Below are 18481 nucleotides of genomic sequence, written 5' to 3'. Positions count from 1 at the left end.
AATCCATCCCGAACCCCCAGCCCAGCCTAACCCAGCCCAGGGGAGCCAGTCAGCCTGGGGTTTGCATCTGGGGGGGGGGCGCTGATTGGGGTATCTGGCGGGGGGGGTGTCAAGAGCTATAGGAGAGGGGGCCGTGGGGTTTTCATGCGCCCAGCATGAGCTCCTACTTTGTCAACCCCCTGTTCTCCAAATACAAAGGCGGTGAGTCCTTGGAACCGGCTTATTACGACTGCCGGTTCCCTCAAAGTGTGGGTAGGAGCCATGCCTTAGTATACGGCCCGGGCAGCACGGCGCCCAGCTTTCAGCACGCCTCGCACCACGTCCAAGACTTCTTCCACCACGGGACTTCGAGCATCTCCAACTCCGGCTACCAGCAGAACCCGTGTTCCCTCAGCTGCCACGGAGACGCCTCCAAATTCTATGGCTACGAGGCGCTCCCCAGACAGCCTCTTTATGGGGCTCAGCAAGAGGCAAGCGTCGTGCAATATCCCGACTGTAAATCCTCCGCCAACAGTAACAGTAACGAAGGACAAGGGCACCTAAATCAAAACTCGTCTCCCAGTCTCATGTTTCCATGGATGAGACCCCACGGTGAGAAGTCTTTTCTCTTTCCTTCTCTGTCCCTTTCTTCGTCTATCTCTGTCTCTTTCTGGGTCCCTCCCCCCCCCCACTTTCTTTTTGTTCGCACTCCTTTTTTTTCCTCCCGGTTTTGGGTCTTCTCCTAAAACCTTTTCCCTTCCCCCACCCCGCCCTATTTGTTTGGGTGGGTGTTCGTTGTTTCTCTCTGGGCCTGGGAGCAGAGGGATTTTCTAGAAGGGTTTGAGGACGACCGAAGGGGGAGGAATGGGGGGAGGTAGTGTCTGGGTGAAAAGGGTTAAAAATACCCCCCCCCAAATCTATAAAATAAAAGTTGGTTTTAGGGCAGAGTGTAAGAGACTAAACTCCCAGGAGATTATTAGCATTCAGAGACGCCCTAGCTCTCTTTACCGCTTAGGGCCCAACTCAGGACGGAAGAAACTGGGAGACCAACAGTGTTGTCTCAGGCAGGAGGTAAAGGGAAGTATTCTTCCAACACCGCCCCCCTAGCCCCAGCCCAGCAGAGCAAGAGAGATCCCAATGCTCAGGATTTGGGCTTACTGAGTTCCCCTTCTCTCCGTCTCAAAAGGGTCTACAAAAGCTACTTCTCTCAACTTTATTCAACTTAATACAATAGGAAGAAGAAGAATAGAGAAAGGGGTGCCCAAATAAAAATTTCACCTTAGAAGGATGTCTCCATCTCACCAAACATACAAGGAGGGACTCTGTCCAGCTCCTATTTCATTGTATTTGTCCTGTACCCCCATACTCATTGGTAGGAAGCACTGTATTCTCCTTCCGACAAGGAATAGCTGGACAATGACCCTCAAAGTTATCTCAAGATTTTAGTTATAAGCAGGAGTGAATATCGTTATCCCATTTCGAAGCAAAAGGGGAAAAGAGAGATAGAAAAGTTATTGACAGGGAGAGGCTGTGACTGATCTGCTGGTCTCCAGTTAGCAGTAATTTCGAGCTATAATACATTTTAGTAAATCAATTATTTTTCTTATTGGAAAAGCATTAAATAGAAAGAGGAAGGAGGTGGAGTGGGTAATACACAAACCTCGCCATCCCCCTCTGACTTCCCTTGAGCCCTCTGACTTCCTTTCTTTTGGGGATGATTATCTCCCCAGTCCTCCCCTCCAAAAGCTAACAGAACAACAAAGCTTCGGAGGTCATAGAGGGAGACAGCTTGGAGGTAGTAGTGGTGGTGTAGAGAAACTTGTCCGGTTCCGCTTATTCTTAAAAACCCCAGTTATCAAAGACTCGGTGGCCCTTGGCCCTACTCCCCACCTCCGTTTCCTTCCAAGTAAAAAGCAATTCAAACCAAATGAAACCAAACCAAACCAAAACAAAACCCCAAACTTTCCTTCTTCCTAACTGCTTTTCCCCATTTCCCTTTTAAGTAGAGGGAGAGCAGCTGGGAGGATAAGAAGGGGGAACCTTTTGAGAGCAATGGCAAAGAGACACCCATCCCCCCCTCCCTCCCGACTCCTAGAATAACAGGTTTGGGGTTTTGTTCTGTTCAGCTCCTGGGCGGCGCAGCGGACGACAAACTTACAGCCGGTATCAGACCTTGGAACTAGAAAAGGAGTTTCTCTTTAATCCATATTTGACACGAAAGCGACGGATTGAGGTCTCTCACGCCCTGGGACTGACTGAAAGACAAGTGAAGATTTGGTTCCAGAACCGAAGGATGAAGTGGAAAAAGGAGAACAACAAGGATAAACTTCCTGGAGCCCGAGATGAAGAGAAAACAGAAGAAGAAGGGAACGAGGAAGAGGAGAAAGAAGAGGAAGAAAAAGAAGAGAACAAGGACTGAAAGGGGGAAAAGATTTTTTTTTCTTTTAGCAACTCCCTTGAAGTTTCGTTTTATGGTAGAGGATAAATTGAGAAGTTTACGACTGTCATTCGCTTTTATAGAGAATAGAATGAGACTCACAACTGTAACTACCTGTCAAATACTTGTAACTCTGGTTTTACGATCATTGGACTTCCCCCTAGCTTTATATTTTTGGGGGCTGGGGAGGGTGCTGGATGGAGGCGGGAGGAGGAATCTAGACTCATAGAAAAAGTTTTGACTCCTGTCTCAACAAGCTCCCTACCACCCCTACACACACAAACACACACACACACACACACAGACACAAACACAGACACACACACACACAAACACACAGAAACATGCTCCTCCAAGTCTCTCCTCTCCTAGTATCTCAGATTTGCCCCTCTCCCTCTTTGCTCATCCTTTGGATATAAGCTACAGTCCCACCTTACTGCCTATTTGGTATTTATTTTTATAGGGGAGCCCTCCCCCCAGGCTCTGAAAGAGCTGAGGTGAGGGAGGGAGAGGGAATCCCTTTCTTTTTCTTCTGTGCTATGATTATATTATTGGATTTTCCTCTCTAATTCATTGTTCCTTTTGGGGAAGAGGGAAGATCCCTACTTAGGGTGACTCCCTTGGCTTTCCCTGGAACCTTAGGGAGATCTGACTTTCTGCTATACCCTTACGAAGCAGATATCAGTGTGTAGCCTCCCTCATAGTCTATAGAGTTCCTTCCAACCAGGCCACGGTCAGTCCCCCAGCTAGTGCTGTGGTTTCTGTTGTCCAAAGAGGCAGCAGCTCTGTGTTCAGCTTCCCTAGCCCCTATATGTGTTATCGCTCTGAAATAATAATAATGATGATGATGATAATGATAATAATAAATCTTTAATGTACTACCTAAAGGGAACCTGCAATAATCTTGAAGAAAAAAAAAGAAAAAATCCCCCATCCCAGGAGGGAGGGGGGGAAAAAAGGGGAAAAAGAAAAAAGAAAAAAAAACCGTTATAAGCCTCCAACGTATTGTATCACTACCTATAGAAGGAAGCCCTGCTTTGAGAGTATTTGTATTGCGGTTTTGTTGTCGTTTGTCGCTGCTTATTTCATGAAGAAGGTGCCCAACAACTAAAACTGCCTAGCTCACCAGTACTGTGTGTTCCTTTATTGTGCTTTGATACCCAGTAGAGTAGGAACTAATTGCACTGAATGTATAGTTAACTGTCTTGAACTCTCTGTTTATGCAACGTGCTCGAAAGAAAAGGAAAAAAAGATAAAAAAAGATATCTATAATAATAAGTTCTGGTCATTCGTCTTTATGTCGAGCTATGAATGTAGATTTTTGTGTGGCCACAGCTCTGTTTCTGGTCCAAGTACTTTGTATTGTATACGTGAATCATAATAAAAACAAAAACAAACAAAGAACAAAAGCAAAGATTTGGAGCCCAGAACGAGTCTCCTTCACTTTTCTATCCCCCCTCTCTGTTCTGTCTTCTCTCCATGCTCTACAATTGCTCTTCTCTCTCCAGACAGCTGGTGTGTGTGTGTGTGGGGGGGGTGTCTCTGGAAGTTCTTCATGAGTATGGCTCTTGGTGGAAATAAGGTCTTCAGATCTGGGAGAGTTGAATCTGAACAGGTGAAAGTATGGGTTAAGAGGACCCTGCACCTGGGGAGTGGATTCATCCTAGTGTGTCTTTCTTACAAATAGGTGATTCATTGCCCGAGTTAGAAGAAGCTCTGTCCTCAGGCCTTGTCTCAAATTCCACAAACCCTCCACTCTCTAGCTTTCATCTCTCATATCTTTTCCCAAGTCAAACAAAAAGTCTCTCATGCACTTGTCTGATTTTTCCTTACTTTCTTTAGTGGGTTGATGCTAAGTTATCATAGGGAAGAGGGGAAGAAGGAAGCAACTGAAGTGGTTTTTGAGACCCCTTCTAGATCACCTCTTCCCAAAATCTCCCTTCCCAATTTCTCTCAGACAAAACTCTGATATCTGTGCAGATAAAGGATAGCTTCTGTGTAATTTGATTTTTTTTTTTTTGGAAAGAACTTTGGGGCAATAGCAATCCTGATTCTATAAAAAGGATATGAGATTCTTGGGGAAGGGGTGGCAAGGTGGAATGGGGTAGAGAATTTTCTAAATTGGTGATTGGTGAAAGTTGAAGGCAAGATGAATAAGACTCTCTTCCCATCATTCAATGGTGAACAGGGGATAAGTCACAAAATTTGTGGGGTTATTTGATCACAGCCTTTTCTAGAGCTTCACCTTGGCAATTGGGCAGCCAAACCCAGTCCCCAGTTCCTTGAAGATCTAACATTGATGAGGAAGTCTAACTTGTACCCGACTGTCGTGATCGTTCAGTCCTAGACCTGAGCTAACTCCTTGGAATTTGAATCAAATCTCCTGTCTCCCCTTCAATTTCCTGAAGAAAAAGGGGGAACAGAAGCAAGTCACAAAAAGAAATAAAAGGAGGGTGAACCTTCAAGGGTCTTAGACAGAAATTTCTGTTTATAACTATAGACTTCTGGTCAAACAATTTCAAATTCCAGAGATACAACTAGCTTGACTCAGATGGTACTCGGGGCAAGGAAGACTAGACCCTCCTGGATTTAGAAACCAGACCCCAAACATTGAAATATTTCTAAGTCTTGCGATCTTTTTTCTCTTCGTTTTCCTCTTTTCCTTCTTTCCCTCTTTTCCCTCATTCTCTCCCTCTCTCCTTTCCAATTTATCTCTTCCTCCTCCTCCTCCTCCTCCTCCTCCTCCTCCTCCTCCTCCTTCTCCTTCTCCTTCTCCTTCTCCTTCTCCTCCTTCTTCTTCTTCTTCTTCTTCTTCTTCTTCTTCTTCTTCTTCTTCTTCTTCTTCTTCTTCTTCTTCTTCTCTCTCTCTCTCTCTCTCTCTCTCTCTCTCTCTCTCTCTCTCTCTCTCTCTCCCCACCCCTTCTCTGTCTCACTGGTCAATCATTTTCTTCGATTTTAGGCTAGGTGCAAATTTCGTAGCACAATTTCTGTCAAGGACCCTCCCTGGTTTCTGGTTTAGTGGGCAAAGCGCTTTGATCAGTTGAAGATTTCTGGATTCCTATTCAGAGAGTTTTGTTACTGTTATTGTTTTGTTTGTCTTTTTGTTTTTAATAGAGAAGGTGTTAATAGCACTAAGATCTGGGCGGTTGGAAATAAGGGGGTAGTTCTTGGTTATAAGGAGTGGTAGTAACTAGAACGTTATTATCTCAAATCGCACATCTCTCGAAAATCCTATTCATGCCCTCCTTCCTCTTTCCGAGCCCATGCCCTCACCGAGCCAGGTAATCAGCTTCTTGTGCTTTCGGGGGCGTCTCTGAAAGATTAGGAAAGGTTTCTTTTCTCTCACCTTCGCTGGAATATGTCCCCAAAGTCGGGTGCGCTTTTCAGAAGGCTAGAGGGAGAGGCAGGGTATTTGGCAAGTTTTATTTATTTTTTTTAATAGTAAGGATGATTTAAAATATTAAGCTATCACAAGGATAGCTTCACAACGAAGTCCAGGGGGAAAAAACCGCATTAAATAGGCTCGGCCCTTGCTCCCTTGGTCTTTAGGAACGACTTTTTCTTTTCCAACTCACTCTGCGGTTACCACCTCGGCCCAGGCAAAGCCAGACTCCTAGAGAGTGCCTTGGGCAGGCAGGGAACTCTTAGGGTGCCAGGTCCACGGCATCTTTTTCATGGGGCCCCTGGGAATGAAGCACCAGCTCTCAGGCTGCAACTAGGAGAACACCTCTCTTCAGTCCCCCTTCCATTCACCTCCCCCCATTTTCTGGTAGGGAGCGAAGAGGAATCGGATCCAGTTTTATGGGGGGAAAATAATTGGGAGCGCAGTGCGCTCGCTCTCTTTAGAGCGCCGTCTCGCAAACACTCATTGCCGTTGTATTACCGGAATGGGGACCATTCCGCCGCCTGGAGAAAGGACTCTCCCTCATCCTTTACTTTTTTATTAGCCAATCAAATTTGCTTCGGAGAGCTATTTGTGATTTGTGAAAAATTGTATCTTTCAAAATGCTGAGTTGTAGCATCTTGTTCATTTCGCCCTGAATTTATTATTCTAATCTCCGCTGCCGAGACAGGATAATGCAGCTATTAAGTTGGGGGGAAATTCGTTTCTCCTGATTTTTTAGAAAACTCCCCTGATTTCTCTGTCTCCCTAGTCCCGCTCAAGGAGAAAATTGTGTGGCGAATGATGTGTGTGTGTGTGTGTGTGTGTGTGTGTGTGTGTGTGTGTGTGTTTCCTGGAGTGGGTAGGAAGGGGGTGAAGTTGGGGTGATGATGGAGGTGTGGATGGGGGAGGGGATGTAGAGCTGTAGAATTTCGATCTCTGGGGTCGGTCTTCACGTTTGCCTCAGTGAGCCTGGGATTCCTTTGGTCTGTGACCCTCCCTCATACAACCATCCTAGGGATTTCTCAGCACCTAGTGTTTGCCGGTCTGGGACAGGTTCCCCTCCACTCCCATCCCCCAAAAGAGAGAGGCAAAGGGACAGGTTGTGCCCTGGACTGAGGAGCGAAATTTCCGGTGAGCTCCAGGCATTGCTCCCCATTCTTCGCTCTGTCTATTGTGAGAAGCTGGGCTGGCCGCTTCCTCCTCGTAACTTTTAACTACCTGTTATAAAATTTATGGGTGGGTTTGTAAAGCGAACAAGGTACCGCATCCGGCTGAAAGAGCTGGTCGCCTACTAGGAAAGAAGTTTGGGGAGGCAGCTAGACTCCTGAGCTTAGGGAGCAAGAGGAGCTCTCTGTCTACTGAAGAGACGTGGGGAGATCAGGGTGACTCCTAAAGGGAAGGTTGCCCAAAGTACCCAAACCCAGGCAAAAGAGGGAAGAAAAAAAATTTCCCACTTTCCCAAGAGGGGAAGGTGCCGTTTAGGTAGAGTAATGAGAGATTAAAAGAGGACTTTTTCCCGTTTTCTTTAAGTGGGGAAATAGCATCGCGAATTCTCTTTGCAATAAGTGACGGGAATCAGGGCAAGAAAAAAATAATATTTTTCAAATGCTGAGCTAGGCCTTACTTATCTTGGGCTTTTTCTTGGAGAAGAGCAGAAAATATTTGGTGACAGAGGCAATAAAAGAATGAGTGGGTGAGGCTGAGACACCGTGCCAGATCCTTCAAATCTCCGAGACTGGGGTGGGGAGAATGAAAGAAATGAACAAATCGGGCTTTATTGATGTGTGTGTGTGGGGGGGGTGGCTTAAAAAAAAGAAATAGAGAGAGATGAGAATGAGATTTGGAGAAGAGGAAGACCCGCGGCTTCGTGAGTGAGAGAGACACTTTACATCAAATAATGATAAGGAAGAATTCAGCGTGAGATGCTGGGCGGGGGGGTTTACAGAAAAAAAAGGGAAGTGATAGAAAACCTCTTTAGGACATTAGAATTATTGGAATACTTTGCTAGTTTCTTCCCCATTCCACTCCAACTCCCAAGTATACAGTCCTAGGACATATAGGGTACCTTTAGGAATCTTCATCGATTGTAACTGAGAGGAACTGATTCAGATTTAGGAATCGGAAGGGCTAGGGGTTGGGAAGTGGTGGGGTGGAAAAGGACGAAACCATTGACTTCTAATGTCTGGATTTTGGGTGAAGAACGAACTTTTTTGGACTTATGCGAGTGTATGTGTTGGGGTGGGATGGGGGAGCACATTTGGATCCCGACAATGGATACTGTGAAGAGACTGGACCCTCATTGAGTGTCTCTCTAGCTTTCTTTGGAAAGAAGTGAGGGAGATTTGAAGGAAGGAATCCTTCCCATTTTCTCCTTGTATGTTTATGAATTCACGATCTTTCCAGTCGGCTTATTCAGCTCATCTTTTTTAAATTAAGCACCCCGCTTCATTTGTCTTTAAAATTTTCCCTTTTAAAAATTGTATAAAAGAGAAAGAATATAGCCCTTAGAGCCCACCCTCCCCATGTCCTCCTTCCCTCCTTTCCCCAGTTTCTCCCTCTTGCTCACGCAGCTCTGTCGACTCTGGGGAGTGGGAGGTGGGTGAGGGATGGGGTGGGGGGTAGGGGGATGCTCCCTCTTGGAGAGAACTGGGTAAACATGGCGACAGCGGCTCCCATTTGCACACGCTACACAAATGCATCGCATTCCCGGTTGTTTGCAGAAAATTTACAGCTGAGTAATAAAAGTTTACGATCGACTCACAAGTTGGATTGGCCACAAGAAGTCATGTGGATTCCATCCATGAACGTGAACTTTTTATTGTGGTTTGTCCGTACGGAGAGCTCCGCAGAAGAGTCCTCCCTTTAAGAGCCTAACCATTGCCAGTGAAACCAGAACTGGGCGCTCCCCCTTATTAATAGTATTTCTTTTATTAGCCTGATTATTCATTATTTTCTCACCCCCTCTTTTTTCCTCCCAGGTGGAGTTGCCAGAAGCTGGGGGCATCTGGGGAGGGGGGGAGGGTTGAGTGGTGTTTGTGGGGGAGAGGCAAGAGCTGCCGGTACCTCTCTGCCCCCCCTCCCTACACCCCCTTCCCCCCAGGGGCATGGAGAAGCCAGGGAGAGAAGGAGTTGTAAACTGAAAAATACCAATGCCTCTGCCCCCTCCCCTCCCTTCCTGGCAACTATCTCTGATTTTATTCGGCTCCTTTTTTTACTATTATTATTAGAATATTTTTTTTTAATATTCTCGGAAGCTGAGACAGACTCTCAGCAGCGGCACAGAATGAGAGGGAAGACGAGAAAGAGAGAGAGGGAGAGAGAGAGGCAGAAAAAGAGGGAGAGAGAGAAAGGGAGAGTGGCAGCAACGCTGGGTAAGTGTTTCCTTATTGGTTCAAATGTGTAACTAATGATCCGTAGCTGGGTGACTGTTTAAGGATGAGGATATCACTAGATTCTGTTGACTAAAGAGGAACAGGGGGCTGGTTGGTTTGGTGGGTAGCAGTGGGGAGGGAAAGTGTGTGGGAGAGAGGAGAGGGGGAAAGGTGGGGAGGAGGGAGGGAGAGAGAGAGGAAGGGAGGGAGAGGAGAAAGAAAGAGGGAGGGAGACGAGGAGAAAAAAGGGGGAGGGAGGGAAAGGAGAGGGGGGAAAGAGAATGGGGTTAAATTAGAATTATGGGCAGGGAGGGGAAATATGCTTTGTGATGTCACCATCTCTGCTGAGGTCTGATGAATTGGAGAGATAAGGAGATGGAGGACTTACAATTCGATGGGCAGGCCTGCTTTATAATGAGGTGGGAGCTGATGCGGCCTACCCCCCGGTTTTGAATACTGTCTCATATACTTATGCTTCATGGATTAATGGAATTAGAAAAGGAGAATAGAGACTTATACTCTAGATCGGAGAGGTGAGGAAATATTTATTTATTAAAAACAAACAAGTAAGCAAACCAACCCCCTCTTCCCAAAAGCCCCAAACAAACTTTTCAGCGCCCCCCTCAGTTAAGTGAGCTGCCTGGAGAGGTTGCACATGCGCAGTGCGGAACTCGGCTCTCTCCTCCCAAGCAGGAAGCGAAATGCACAGAGCCGGCTGGTCCAAGTTAATTGGCAATTAGGGGGGAGACTGGTGGCTGGGTGCAAGTCAGCTGATGGGGGAGCTTCTTCCAGCCCCCTCCCTCCAACTCCTTTCTCCTGAGAACGAGTCAAGGGAGGGGGAAGAAAGCATGGGGAGAAAAGAGATGAGGTCGGTAGGGGGAAGGGGACTCAGTGAGATTCAGGGTGGGGGGGGGGGAGCATTGGATGGAAACAAAAATCATGAAATTAAATGAAAAACCATTTCCTCCTCAAAAAATTTAAGTAGTTGCCCTCCTTCCCTGCTTTCCTTGGCTCCCCAATAATCAAATGATCTCCCCTGTTCCTCCGGGCGAAAACTGATAGTTTTATGGATGCACAGGAGAAAACCCTGCTGTGTTGGCTCCCAGAGAGGGCAAGAGGGCTGGGGAGTGTAACAGAAAGCTTTCCAGAGCCTCGGGGAGCCTCTCTCTGTTCGAACATGTCCCTCTGTTCTGGACTGGCCTGGGCTGGCCCGAGCTAGGGTGAGAGGCTTGGTCCTGGCCGGTTCGGTGGGGGCCTAGGAATAGGGTTGCAGGTTTCTTCCAGTAGGAATTTGGGGAGGTAGGATCTGAAAATCTGTGATTCTGTAGTTGTTGGTCTTTTGGTCAGGAAGTCCAAGGTAGTATTGTCTCTGTCTACTAAGTCTGATGTTTGAGGCCTTATGAAAGTGGCCAGGCAGACTGGTTGGCTAGAATGACTCAGGGGATTGGGGAGGAGACTTGCCAAGCCAGCCAGAGGTACTTTCAATACTGGTAATAATTGGTGCTAATGGTTTGTTGTATAGTTTTTAACCTAACACATATGGTTTCATAACACAGAGGCTTAATTTCTTCCAAATGTCCATTCCCATGAATGTGTTGAGATATGATATATGACATCCCCCCAATTTTCCAAAGCCTGTAGGTTGGCAAAACTGGAATATTGTTATATACTGGCATACTTACGGTTATGTGTGTGCCCATAAAAACATTCATCCCCAAAGATAAACTACTGGGGGACTTATATTTATTTGTTAGAATTTCTGGGGAGTCACTAAGACCAGGCAGATTGACACAGTCAATTCAATTCAATTCCAATGACTATTTATTCTCTCTCTCCCAACCATGCATGCTCTCCCCAAGATCTGTACTGGGGTTTATATCTTCAGGATGGGGTGGGGGTGGTATGGCCCAGTTTCTGATCTCTTTCTTGTTCCTTTAACTAGAGATTGGTTCAGTTTGAACCAAGGTGAGGAAGGCCCAGAGGAGAAAAATGTCCCCCTTTTGGGGTAAAAAAAAAATATATATATATATATATATGTATATATATATATATACATATATATATATATGCAATTTAGTTTTATTCAATATAAACCATTTCTGTTTGTCCTCGTTCTTAAAATTCCTTCCTCAAACCCCAAGTGATCCTTTTCTTCCCACCCACCCACCCCCAAATATTCTCCATTCTGCACTAGACATAAAGGCCTTTATGGTGGTCTCTGGGGGGAAGAAATGGGATTTTCTCTCTTCCCCTTTCTCCCCTCCCCATAGGATTTGTGTGTCAGCAGAGGCGTCAGGGCTGAGGGGCTAATTTTGCATTTCTTGTTTACGAGCTAGAAAAGGGCTAAGCTCTTTGCAAATGGGCCTGAGCCCGCAGCTCTGCTTCTTTCCCGGGCTCTTTCACCCAAACTCAGAATAAGAGAAGCTGGCCGCGCCCTGGGGACTCAGGCCGCGCCTTCTATTCCCTGTCCCCCACCCCCCTTCACTCCCCAAAGCCTTGGGGATGGGGCTGGCAGACGATGGGAACCTGGAATGGTCAGCCGAGGTGGTCAGAAAATGGGACTTTTTCAAGGATTAAAGTGGGAGCTGCATTCCGGTGAGAGGTCTCTGTCTATTTTTCTTTCGTTTGTAATTATTTGTAGGTGCTCCACATTGAGGAGAATCTGAGCTGATGACTTGGGGGATACAGGGATCATTACCTCCCTTTGTTTGTCACAGAAGTAGCATCTCAAAATAATGTGATTCTTTTGGATCTGGAGTATATTGGATAAAAATGGGAATTTACCTGGAAAAATCAAACCAGCAAAGCCCCATTTGGGGTGTTTGTATGTGTAGTTCATTACTTATGGCTCTTGTGGACTTAATCTCCCTATTTTGCTATCTGGATGAATAGGCTGGAGTTGTAGGTGTGTGCTTGTAACTTGGTTGGTGCCCTGACTGAGGGGCATAGAGAAGGTCAGAAAAGACACCGAAAAGGCTGAATGCATTTTTCCTTCATTGGCAAAATGATCCCAAAATTCTTTTTGAATCCATTGATTTTTCTTCTCTGTCCCTCCCTCCCTTGCTTCCTCCTCTCCACCCTTTCGGTGTTCCTCCCTCCCCCTCCCTATTTCACAGCCATCTTGCAGACCACCACTCCCCAGCCCCCACCAGACAGGGTGGGAGGGAGGAAGCTGGGAAATTGAGGCAACTGCGGCGATTGTTCGGCCCTTGCTTTGGCCTCTGAACTAGGGGGTATAAACCCGGGCCCTGCAGCCAACAAGAGAACGCCGCCACCGCTCTAGGCCTTTTTTTCCCCTACCAGCCCTTCTTTGCTTTCCTTTTCTATTATCCTCCACCCCTTAACATACGAACATTTAAATATCCTTTGGTCTAAATGTCCTTTGTTGCTATGAAAAGAATGTATATAGAGCACCCATTTAGCCCATATATGTATTTATCTTATCTCTATAGAGACATACATAGACATAATATTGATGCAAAAATTAGAGAATCGATGAATGGCAAATATATAACAGCAGAAACTATATAGATGAAATTACACTGTGAGTGAAATACCTTTTGTATAAATGTGTGTAAAAACCTGTAAATATTTGTATCTGTCTCGGAGAATACGGTGCATTTTGTTATAGTCGCCCATATATCGGGCTCATTATAAAATGCTTGTACAGGGTATTAGAAATATATTACTACAAAGCAAGGTCTATCCTGATATAGGCAGATCTTCCCTGGACTACCGTCATTATTATAATGGCATTTCATTTTTGCTCGAATTTTGTAAAATTTCTCACAGCTGAGTGAAGGGATTTTTTTTCTACAAAAAGAATATTACATTGTTATTCATATTTATGACTGAATATTATTTTATGTGAATATTATTTTATGTTCTGATCCGGGGATATGGCTATAAATGAGTACACACACACACATATAAATATATAGATATCTATCTTTCTATTTGTTTAGAGAAAGTATGGATGCAGGTGTGCGTCTCTGCCAAGGACAATTATGAATTTTGGTGTTTATATTTTTGTGCTTTTGCTTTGCATTTTGCTCATACTTGATGTTTGCATTATGTTATATATAACCTCTGCTTGGCAAATGGAGATATGCTCATGTGTATTGTATAGATATACATTTATATGGCTAAACATATGCAGACAGAATAATATAGAGGTTTGTCTAGATATCCCACACATATATAGAAATGCCTGAACATATTCTGTTCTCCAAACACTTTCTGGATTATTTCCTGGTTCTATTCTTATCTTCTAAAGGAGAAAAAAAATTACTGTAGAGTTTCCTCATTTCTGGTGAACCCCATTTTGTTTCAAACCTCTTCTTTTCTCCTGGGTCGTTGTGCAAGCTGGGTGAGGGGATTAGCGCTGGAGCCAGAGAACCAGTTGGGCAAATATTCCAGTTTGAATGGGGGTCCCAGCCATTCACACTTAGAGATTCGGCTCCGTTGGAGGGCTGGCAATGGGGATGGTGGTAGTGTCGCAGCTACTTCGTGATGGTGTTGATGAGGACAGTAAAGACTACTCGGCATGGCACTTTAAGTCTGGGGTATTTGGACTCTGGCTACAGGGACTGTAGGCAGTGTCTTTGAACGGAAGTTGGAATAAGCAAGAAAGACATATGGATAAGGAGTAGCCAGTTGGTGAAAGGAAGAGAAGAAGTTTCCTTCTCCCTCCAGATTTGTTGCAGCAATGGGGAGGATTAGGGAGTTTATGGAGCCGGGCTGAAAGGCAAATATCCTGTTACTGCTGTGGATACCATTTTAATCCTCCATAGGAGTCTGTGCCAGTGCAAGGGCCAGAGGGGTGAGACGCCTGCTAGGGAACGGGGTCTGGGACCTATCGCTCTCAAGACTTCCAGGATCCCGGGATAAAAGAAAGTTGGGGCATTTTGGGTGGGGAGACCCTTCTTAGCAGAATGTTGGGCCACTAAGAGAACCCCTTCTCTTCCTTCAGGCCTAATGGAGACTAGGATGGGAGCTCAGGTAAACAGCAGAGGAGGAAAGGAAATTATACCTTTCACTTTTAAAAAAAATCATAAAGGCAACGTGTAGCTGAAGGGGGAGAATTTTTCTTCCCCACCTTCCTGGGAAATCCTGTTTCTTCCCCCTTGGCTATCGTGTTGAGACACGTTTCAGGAGCTCCCTTCTGTCAGGACTTTACAGAGAGAGAACCAGCGAGACATGACTAGTTTTCAGGCCTTGCTTCGCTGAGGAACTCGGGGGGACCCTGTCTAAGAAAGCCTCCCCTCTCCATGGTCCCTACCCCAACCCTGCCCGCTGCTGAGAGCTGCCTGGCCTCCCCTGCTGTTGGCAGCCGCCCCGTTTTTATTGTGTCTGTGTTGTTTATTTGTTTGGTCTGCTGCCACCCTGTGTTAGAAACCCGCCAAACCAGCGGCTAGCTCGGGAGAACCTTTGTGCCGCAGTGACCCTCACCCTCGTCAGGCCCAGGCTGGCCCAGGTCCTTCCTTGGAGTGGGTGAGATCATAGACCCCCCTAAAAACTGTACTGCTTATAGGATCGAGGGAATTATTGGGACACAATAAACCTCAGAGTGTGCAGGAACTGGAGGGGATAGCGAATAAAGCCTCCGCCAACCGAGACTCCCCATCCCACTTTCTTTCCTCTTCCCCTAGTAACGAACCCTGGAACAGGATCGAATCATTGAGAAAGTTTTATTTCTCTACCCCCCCCCTCCCCACACCCCCATTACTTTTGGCAGGAATTTTCCCTGAGATGCAGGTTGTTGAGTTTTAAATCAGGGTAATGTCGGAGGATTCATAAAGCTAGATAAAGCGTATCGTTCTCCCCTCCCTCCCCTCTTTTCCCAGCCCCCCAAAATAGCAGTGAATTTAAGCAAATCCTACAAAATTAAATTGCCCCTTCGCTAAAGATCCTATAAATCTCCAATCTCGCCAGGTGTGGAGTCGGAGAGCCCGCTCCTCGCCTTTAATTTTGCTCCTAGCTATCAAATCTAAAAGAGCATCATCGAAGTAAGTAATATTCTCGTTTCTGGAATTAATTTCCCCCCTTCCCCATCTCTCTCCCCCTTTTGCCAGCGCAGATTAAATGGTTCTTTCAGGTCTGCAAACAATAAAGGATAAAATTATTTATAGGGAAATGAAGCCGATGCTTCATTGTTGGCTTATCGTTCCAGAACATAATAACATTTTATTTTCGAGCAGCAAAACTTAGACCAAAGAAAGGAGAAGGGGGGGGGGGGGAGGAGGAAGGGAAGGAACACACACAAAACTCCCACTGTATATAACTTTTACGACATTTACAATTTCCTCATGACAACTCACTGTGACGTCATAAACGCCGGGTTCTTGAATTTTACAATTCCCATAAACCCTCCTGAAATGGGCACAAGCGACACTTGGATTCGAGGGAAGTCGTGAAAATCATGGGGATGGAGGGAGAATACTGGAATTGGGGGGGGGGATAGTAGTGAGACAGAGGGCAAGTTGGCAAAGAGCAGAATTAGAACCGTCTAGCTCCCCAGTTTCTCTCCACATTTGAGTGAACTCTTTCTCAGTGATTTCCCCCTTTCTCTATAGCTAAACTGGAAAGGCCATTCTCCCTAATCCTAAAAAATCAATTCCACTGCCTCTGAACTGTCTTCCCTTCCCCAAATCGGGAAGCAGAATCTCATGATGAGGTTTCATATTTGTAGATTCAATCTATTGCTCTCCTCCCCAGTGCTGAATAATTAGATATGTTGTGCAAATAAGAATAGAGGAGGGAGCAAAGCTATTGGGGAAGTGAGTTGTGATTTCCAGTAGTTGAAAGTGTAAAAAGCGTACGTATATGAGAAGAAAGGGGTGAAGAATCTGTTCTATTATAATGTTTTAACTTGAAGTCAGAAAACTAAAAATATGCAAGAAATTAGGATTTTGAATTTTGGATTGGGGGTGAGGTATTATGGGGAGCTATGGAGAAAGGGGAAACCTGGACAGAGGGGTGCTCGGGGGGGATAGACAGAGGGGAAATTTTAAATATTATGAGAAGTCCTTCATTAAAACCTATCCTGTTTAATTGCAAATAAAGCGAAAACAGTTCCAAGACTGTTCTTTCCCTTTCCCCTTTGCCCGAAATAAGGAGTAAATTAACGAGGGCCACGGAGGTGTTTCCCGATTTCCTGTATATTCTGACAGGATCCAGAATCCAGTTTCTCCCTTTTTACCTACTTTCCTCCAAGTTCCAGGAGATCCTCTTCTCACACATGGGTGAGACAGGGAATTGAATTGAATAATATCCCTGGAAAAAAGACTCCGTTTCTTGGTTAAGGATGTCAAAATTACGCCACTGTTTACTTTCTCATTTCTTAAACTCTGGGGGATGGTGGTGGTGGAATGTTCTCCTTTATCTCACTCCTTCATTCTAAAACTCCTCAAAGTTCAATATAGGGACTGGAATGCCCAAGGTTCCCATTTTGTTCCCTTTCTGTTCGAATCCCTGATTTTCAGCTGCAGCCTCAAGATAATCTTTTCAATCTTTCTCTGAGCACTAGCCCAGATCAAAAGGATTTGTGTACAGAACTCAGGGTACTTCGGTAGGCCTTTTCCCCACTTCCTTTTTTTTTAATCACATCATATTCAAATCGAGTCAACTCCCCAGGAGCGCCAAGAATAGCAGAATTCTAAGTAAATAATGAAATGGTGAGATGGGCCCAAACACTTATTGATCCGGGGCGTTCTCTAGAAGAGGGATTTCAGTTCCAACCCCGTGGCACAAAAAAAAAATAGACCTGGCTCGTTGCTCCTGAAGACCTAACAAGAGGGGGTTTTGAAGTGGGGTTCAGTTCTGGCTTTAGGAGAGGGGTACGTTCTGTTTGGTATCTGGGATGAAAAGCAGAGACGCTGACACCCCCCCCCCCCCCATTACTGCAGCAAGTGTCGAGGGAGACACAATACAGTTTTGCAGAGGCTCTGAAGCTACGGCAAGAGGCCCTCGGAGGAGAGAGAATGTGTGTGCGTCTGTCTGTCTGCCTGAGGCTAGAGAATTTACAGTCGCAAAGATTGTTACATAGTTTGGGGATGGGGCGAGGGAGACTATAAAAGACAGACTCCAGAGTTTATCTTGAGAAGACTCTTGTTCACTCCTCATCAAAACCCCATAGCTTCATAGATCCTTGGGGGGGGGGGGGGTCTTATTCATTAAAAAGAGAAAATGAAGGTAAACGAATGGGGGAAACTAGGAGGGAGATACAGTTTGAACCATATCCACAGCCTAGGAATTATTCCCTTTGAGTGGATGGATCTCCTGACCCCCAAAAGGCTGATGGTCTTGTCTACTGCCCCTTCTCTGCAACAGATCTTAGGAAAAGGAGAAGCTCAGCATTAACTAGCTTCTGTTGGGCAAATTTGAATTAGAGTGAGCTTGAACGCAGACTCCGAAAAAGACTATTAGTCCCCAGTAACGTTCACATTTACCTAAAGTTCAGACTGAGAGACTTACTCTCCAATCTCCAGGCCCAGGCGTCTGAAGTTAGCTGCTCTCCTATAATTAGTGATCATAGAAAGCATGTGGTTTGGGGGTTGAGGGGGGAGGATGGGGGGAAGTGAGAGATTTTTCTCTCTCTCTTTTCCCTTTTCTGGGTTTTTTGAACTCAGCTCATCAATCCGCTAATTACCGCGGGGAGAAGGAGCCAGTTTTGAATGTGCTCTACACCGCAAGTATTGGGAGAAGTAAGATAGAGGGGAGAACAAGGGGGAGAAAGGGGATCCTTTCTGGTGAACGTTATTTGATAATTTCTCCCAGTCTGGTTTGTAGCAACAAAGAGCAAATTCCCACCCCCACCATCGCCAATTCCGCACCCCCCCCTTGTGCCCACCCCTCTCTTTCCGGGACTTCTGCATATTTACAGAGCTGAGCTGCAGTTTTAATAAAACATCTGTTCTTGCTTCTGCTGATGAGTTTCCATAATTGTTTTCAGACAAATTTAACGGGGAAAAATAAATATGGAGAGAAAAAACTCAAAATCCCAGCTCTCCCCCCATCGACAGGTTTTCTTTTGCCAGAAAATTAGAAATGAAATAGGAAAAAAGAAAAATCAGATTGAGGAGAACATCCACTCAGGCCAAACCCTCTCCCTCTCACAGAGTGAATCCCTCCAGCAAAATTCATCGGTGTAATTAGAGATGTAATTGGAAGGGGGAAACTGGGTCCCTCAGGAAGCCAAGGTGAGGGAGGCATGGGCTTTTAAATTAATATTTGTGCGAGTGTTTAGTGGTTAGGAATTTATTTGTATTTATTTATATTTTTTCTTCCTCTATCCCCCTTTCAGCATTT

At 45.5% G+C, this 18481-nt stretch overlaps 2 protein-coding genes across 2 annotated transcripts in view; both read left to right on the top strand.

The window, feature by feature from the left end:
• Nucleotides 1-141: 141 nt before the first annotated feature.
• On the top strand, nucleotides 142-5277 carry HOXC8 (homeobox C8). Its single transcript, XM_074225749.1, has 2 exons — nucleotides 142-591; nucleotides 2106-5277. The coding sequence occupies exons 1-2, from the start codon at nucleotides 156-158 to the stop codon at nucleotides 2396-2398; spliced, it is 729 nt and encodes a 242-aa protein (XP_074081850.1). The 5' UTR covers nucleotides 142-155; the 3' UTR covers nucleotides 2399-5277.
• Nucleotides 5278-8438: 3161 nt separating this feature from the next.
• Nucleotides 8439-18481, top strand: part of HOXC4 (homeobox C4) — a 142772-nt gene continuing 132729 nt past the window's right edge. Inside the window, exon 1 of the mRNA XM_074225751.1 lies at nucleotides 8439-9172. The gene's annotated coding sequence lies outside the window, so the exon portion shown is untranslated. The remainder of the gene's footprint in view (nucleotides 9173-18481) is intronic.

The sequence above is a fragment of the Macrotis lagotis genome, chromosome 2, assembly GCF_037893015.1.
Source record: "Macrotis lagotis isolate mMagLag1 chromosome 2, bilby.v1.9.chrom.fasta, whole genome shotgun sequence".
NCBI classification, from domain to species: Eukaryota; Metazoa; Chordata; class Mammalia; order Peramelemorphia; family Peramelidae; genus Macrotis; species Macrotis lagotis.
Note: the sequence above shows the minus strand (reverse complement) of the source record. Positions and strands in the feature narration are given on the sequence as shown.

Excerpts from the sequence above, each read along its gene's own strand:
- HOXC8 (XM_074225749.1), top strand. The coding sequence starts at position 156 with ATGAGCTCCTACTTTGTCAACCCCCTGTTCTCCAAATACAAAGGCGGT. Across the intron at positions 592-2,105 it reads TCCATGGATGAGACCCCACG|CTCCTGGGCGGCGCAGCGGA; the intron begins GTGAGAAGTCTT and ends TGTTCTGTTCAG.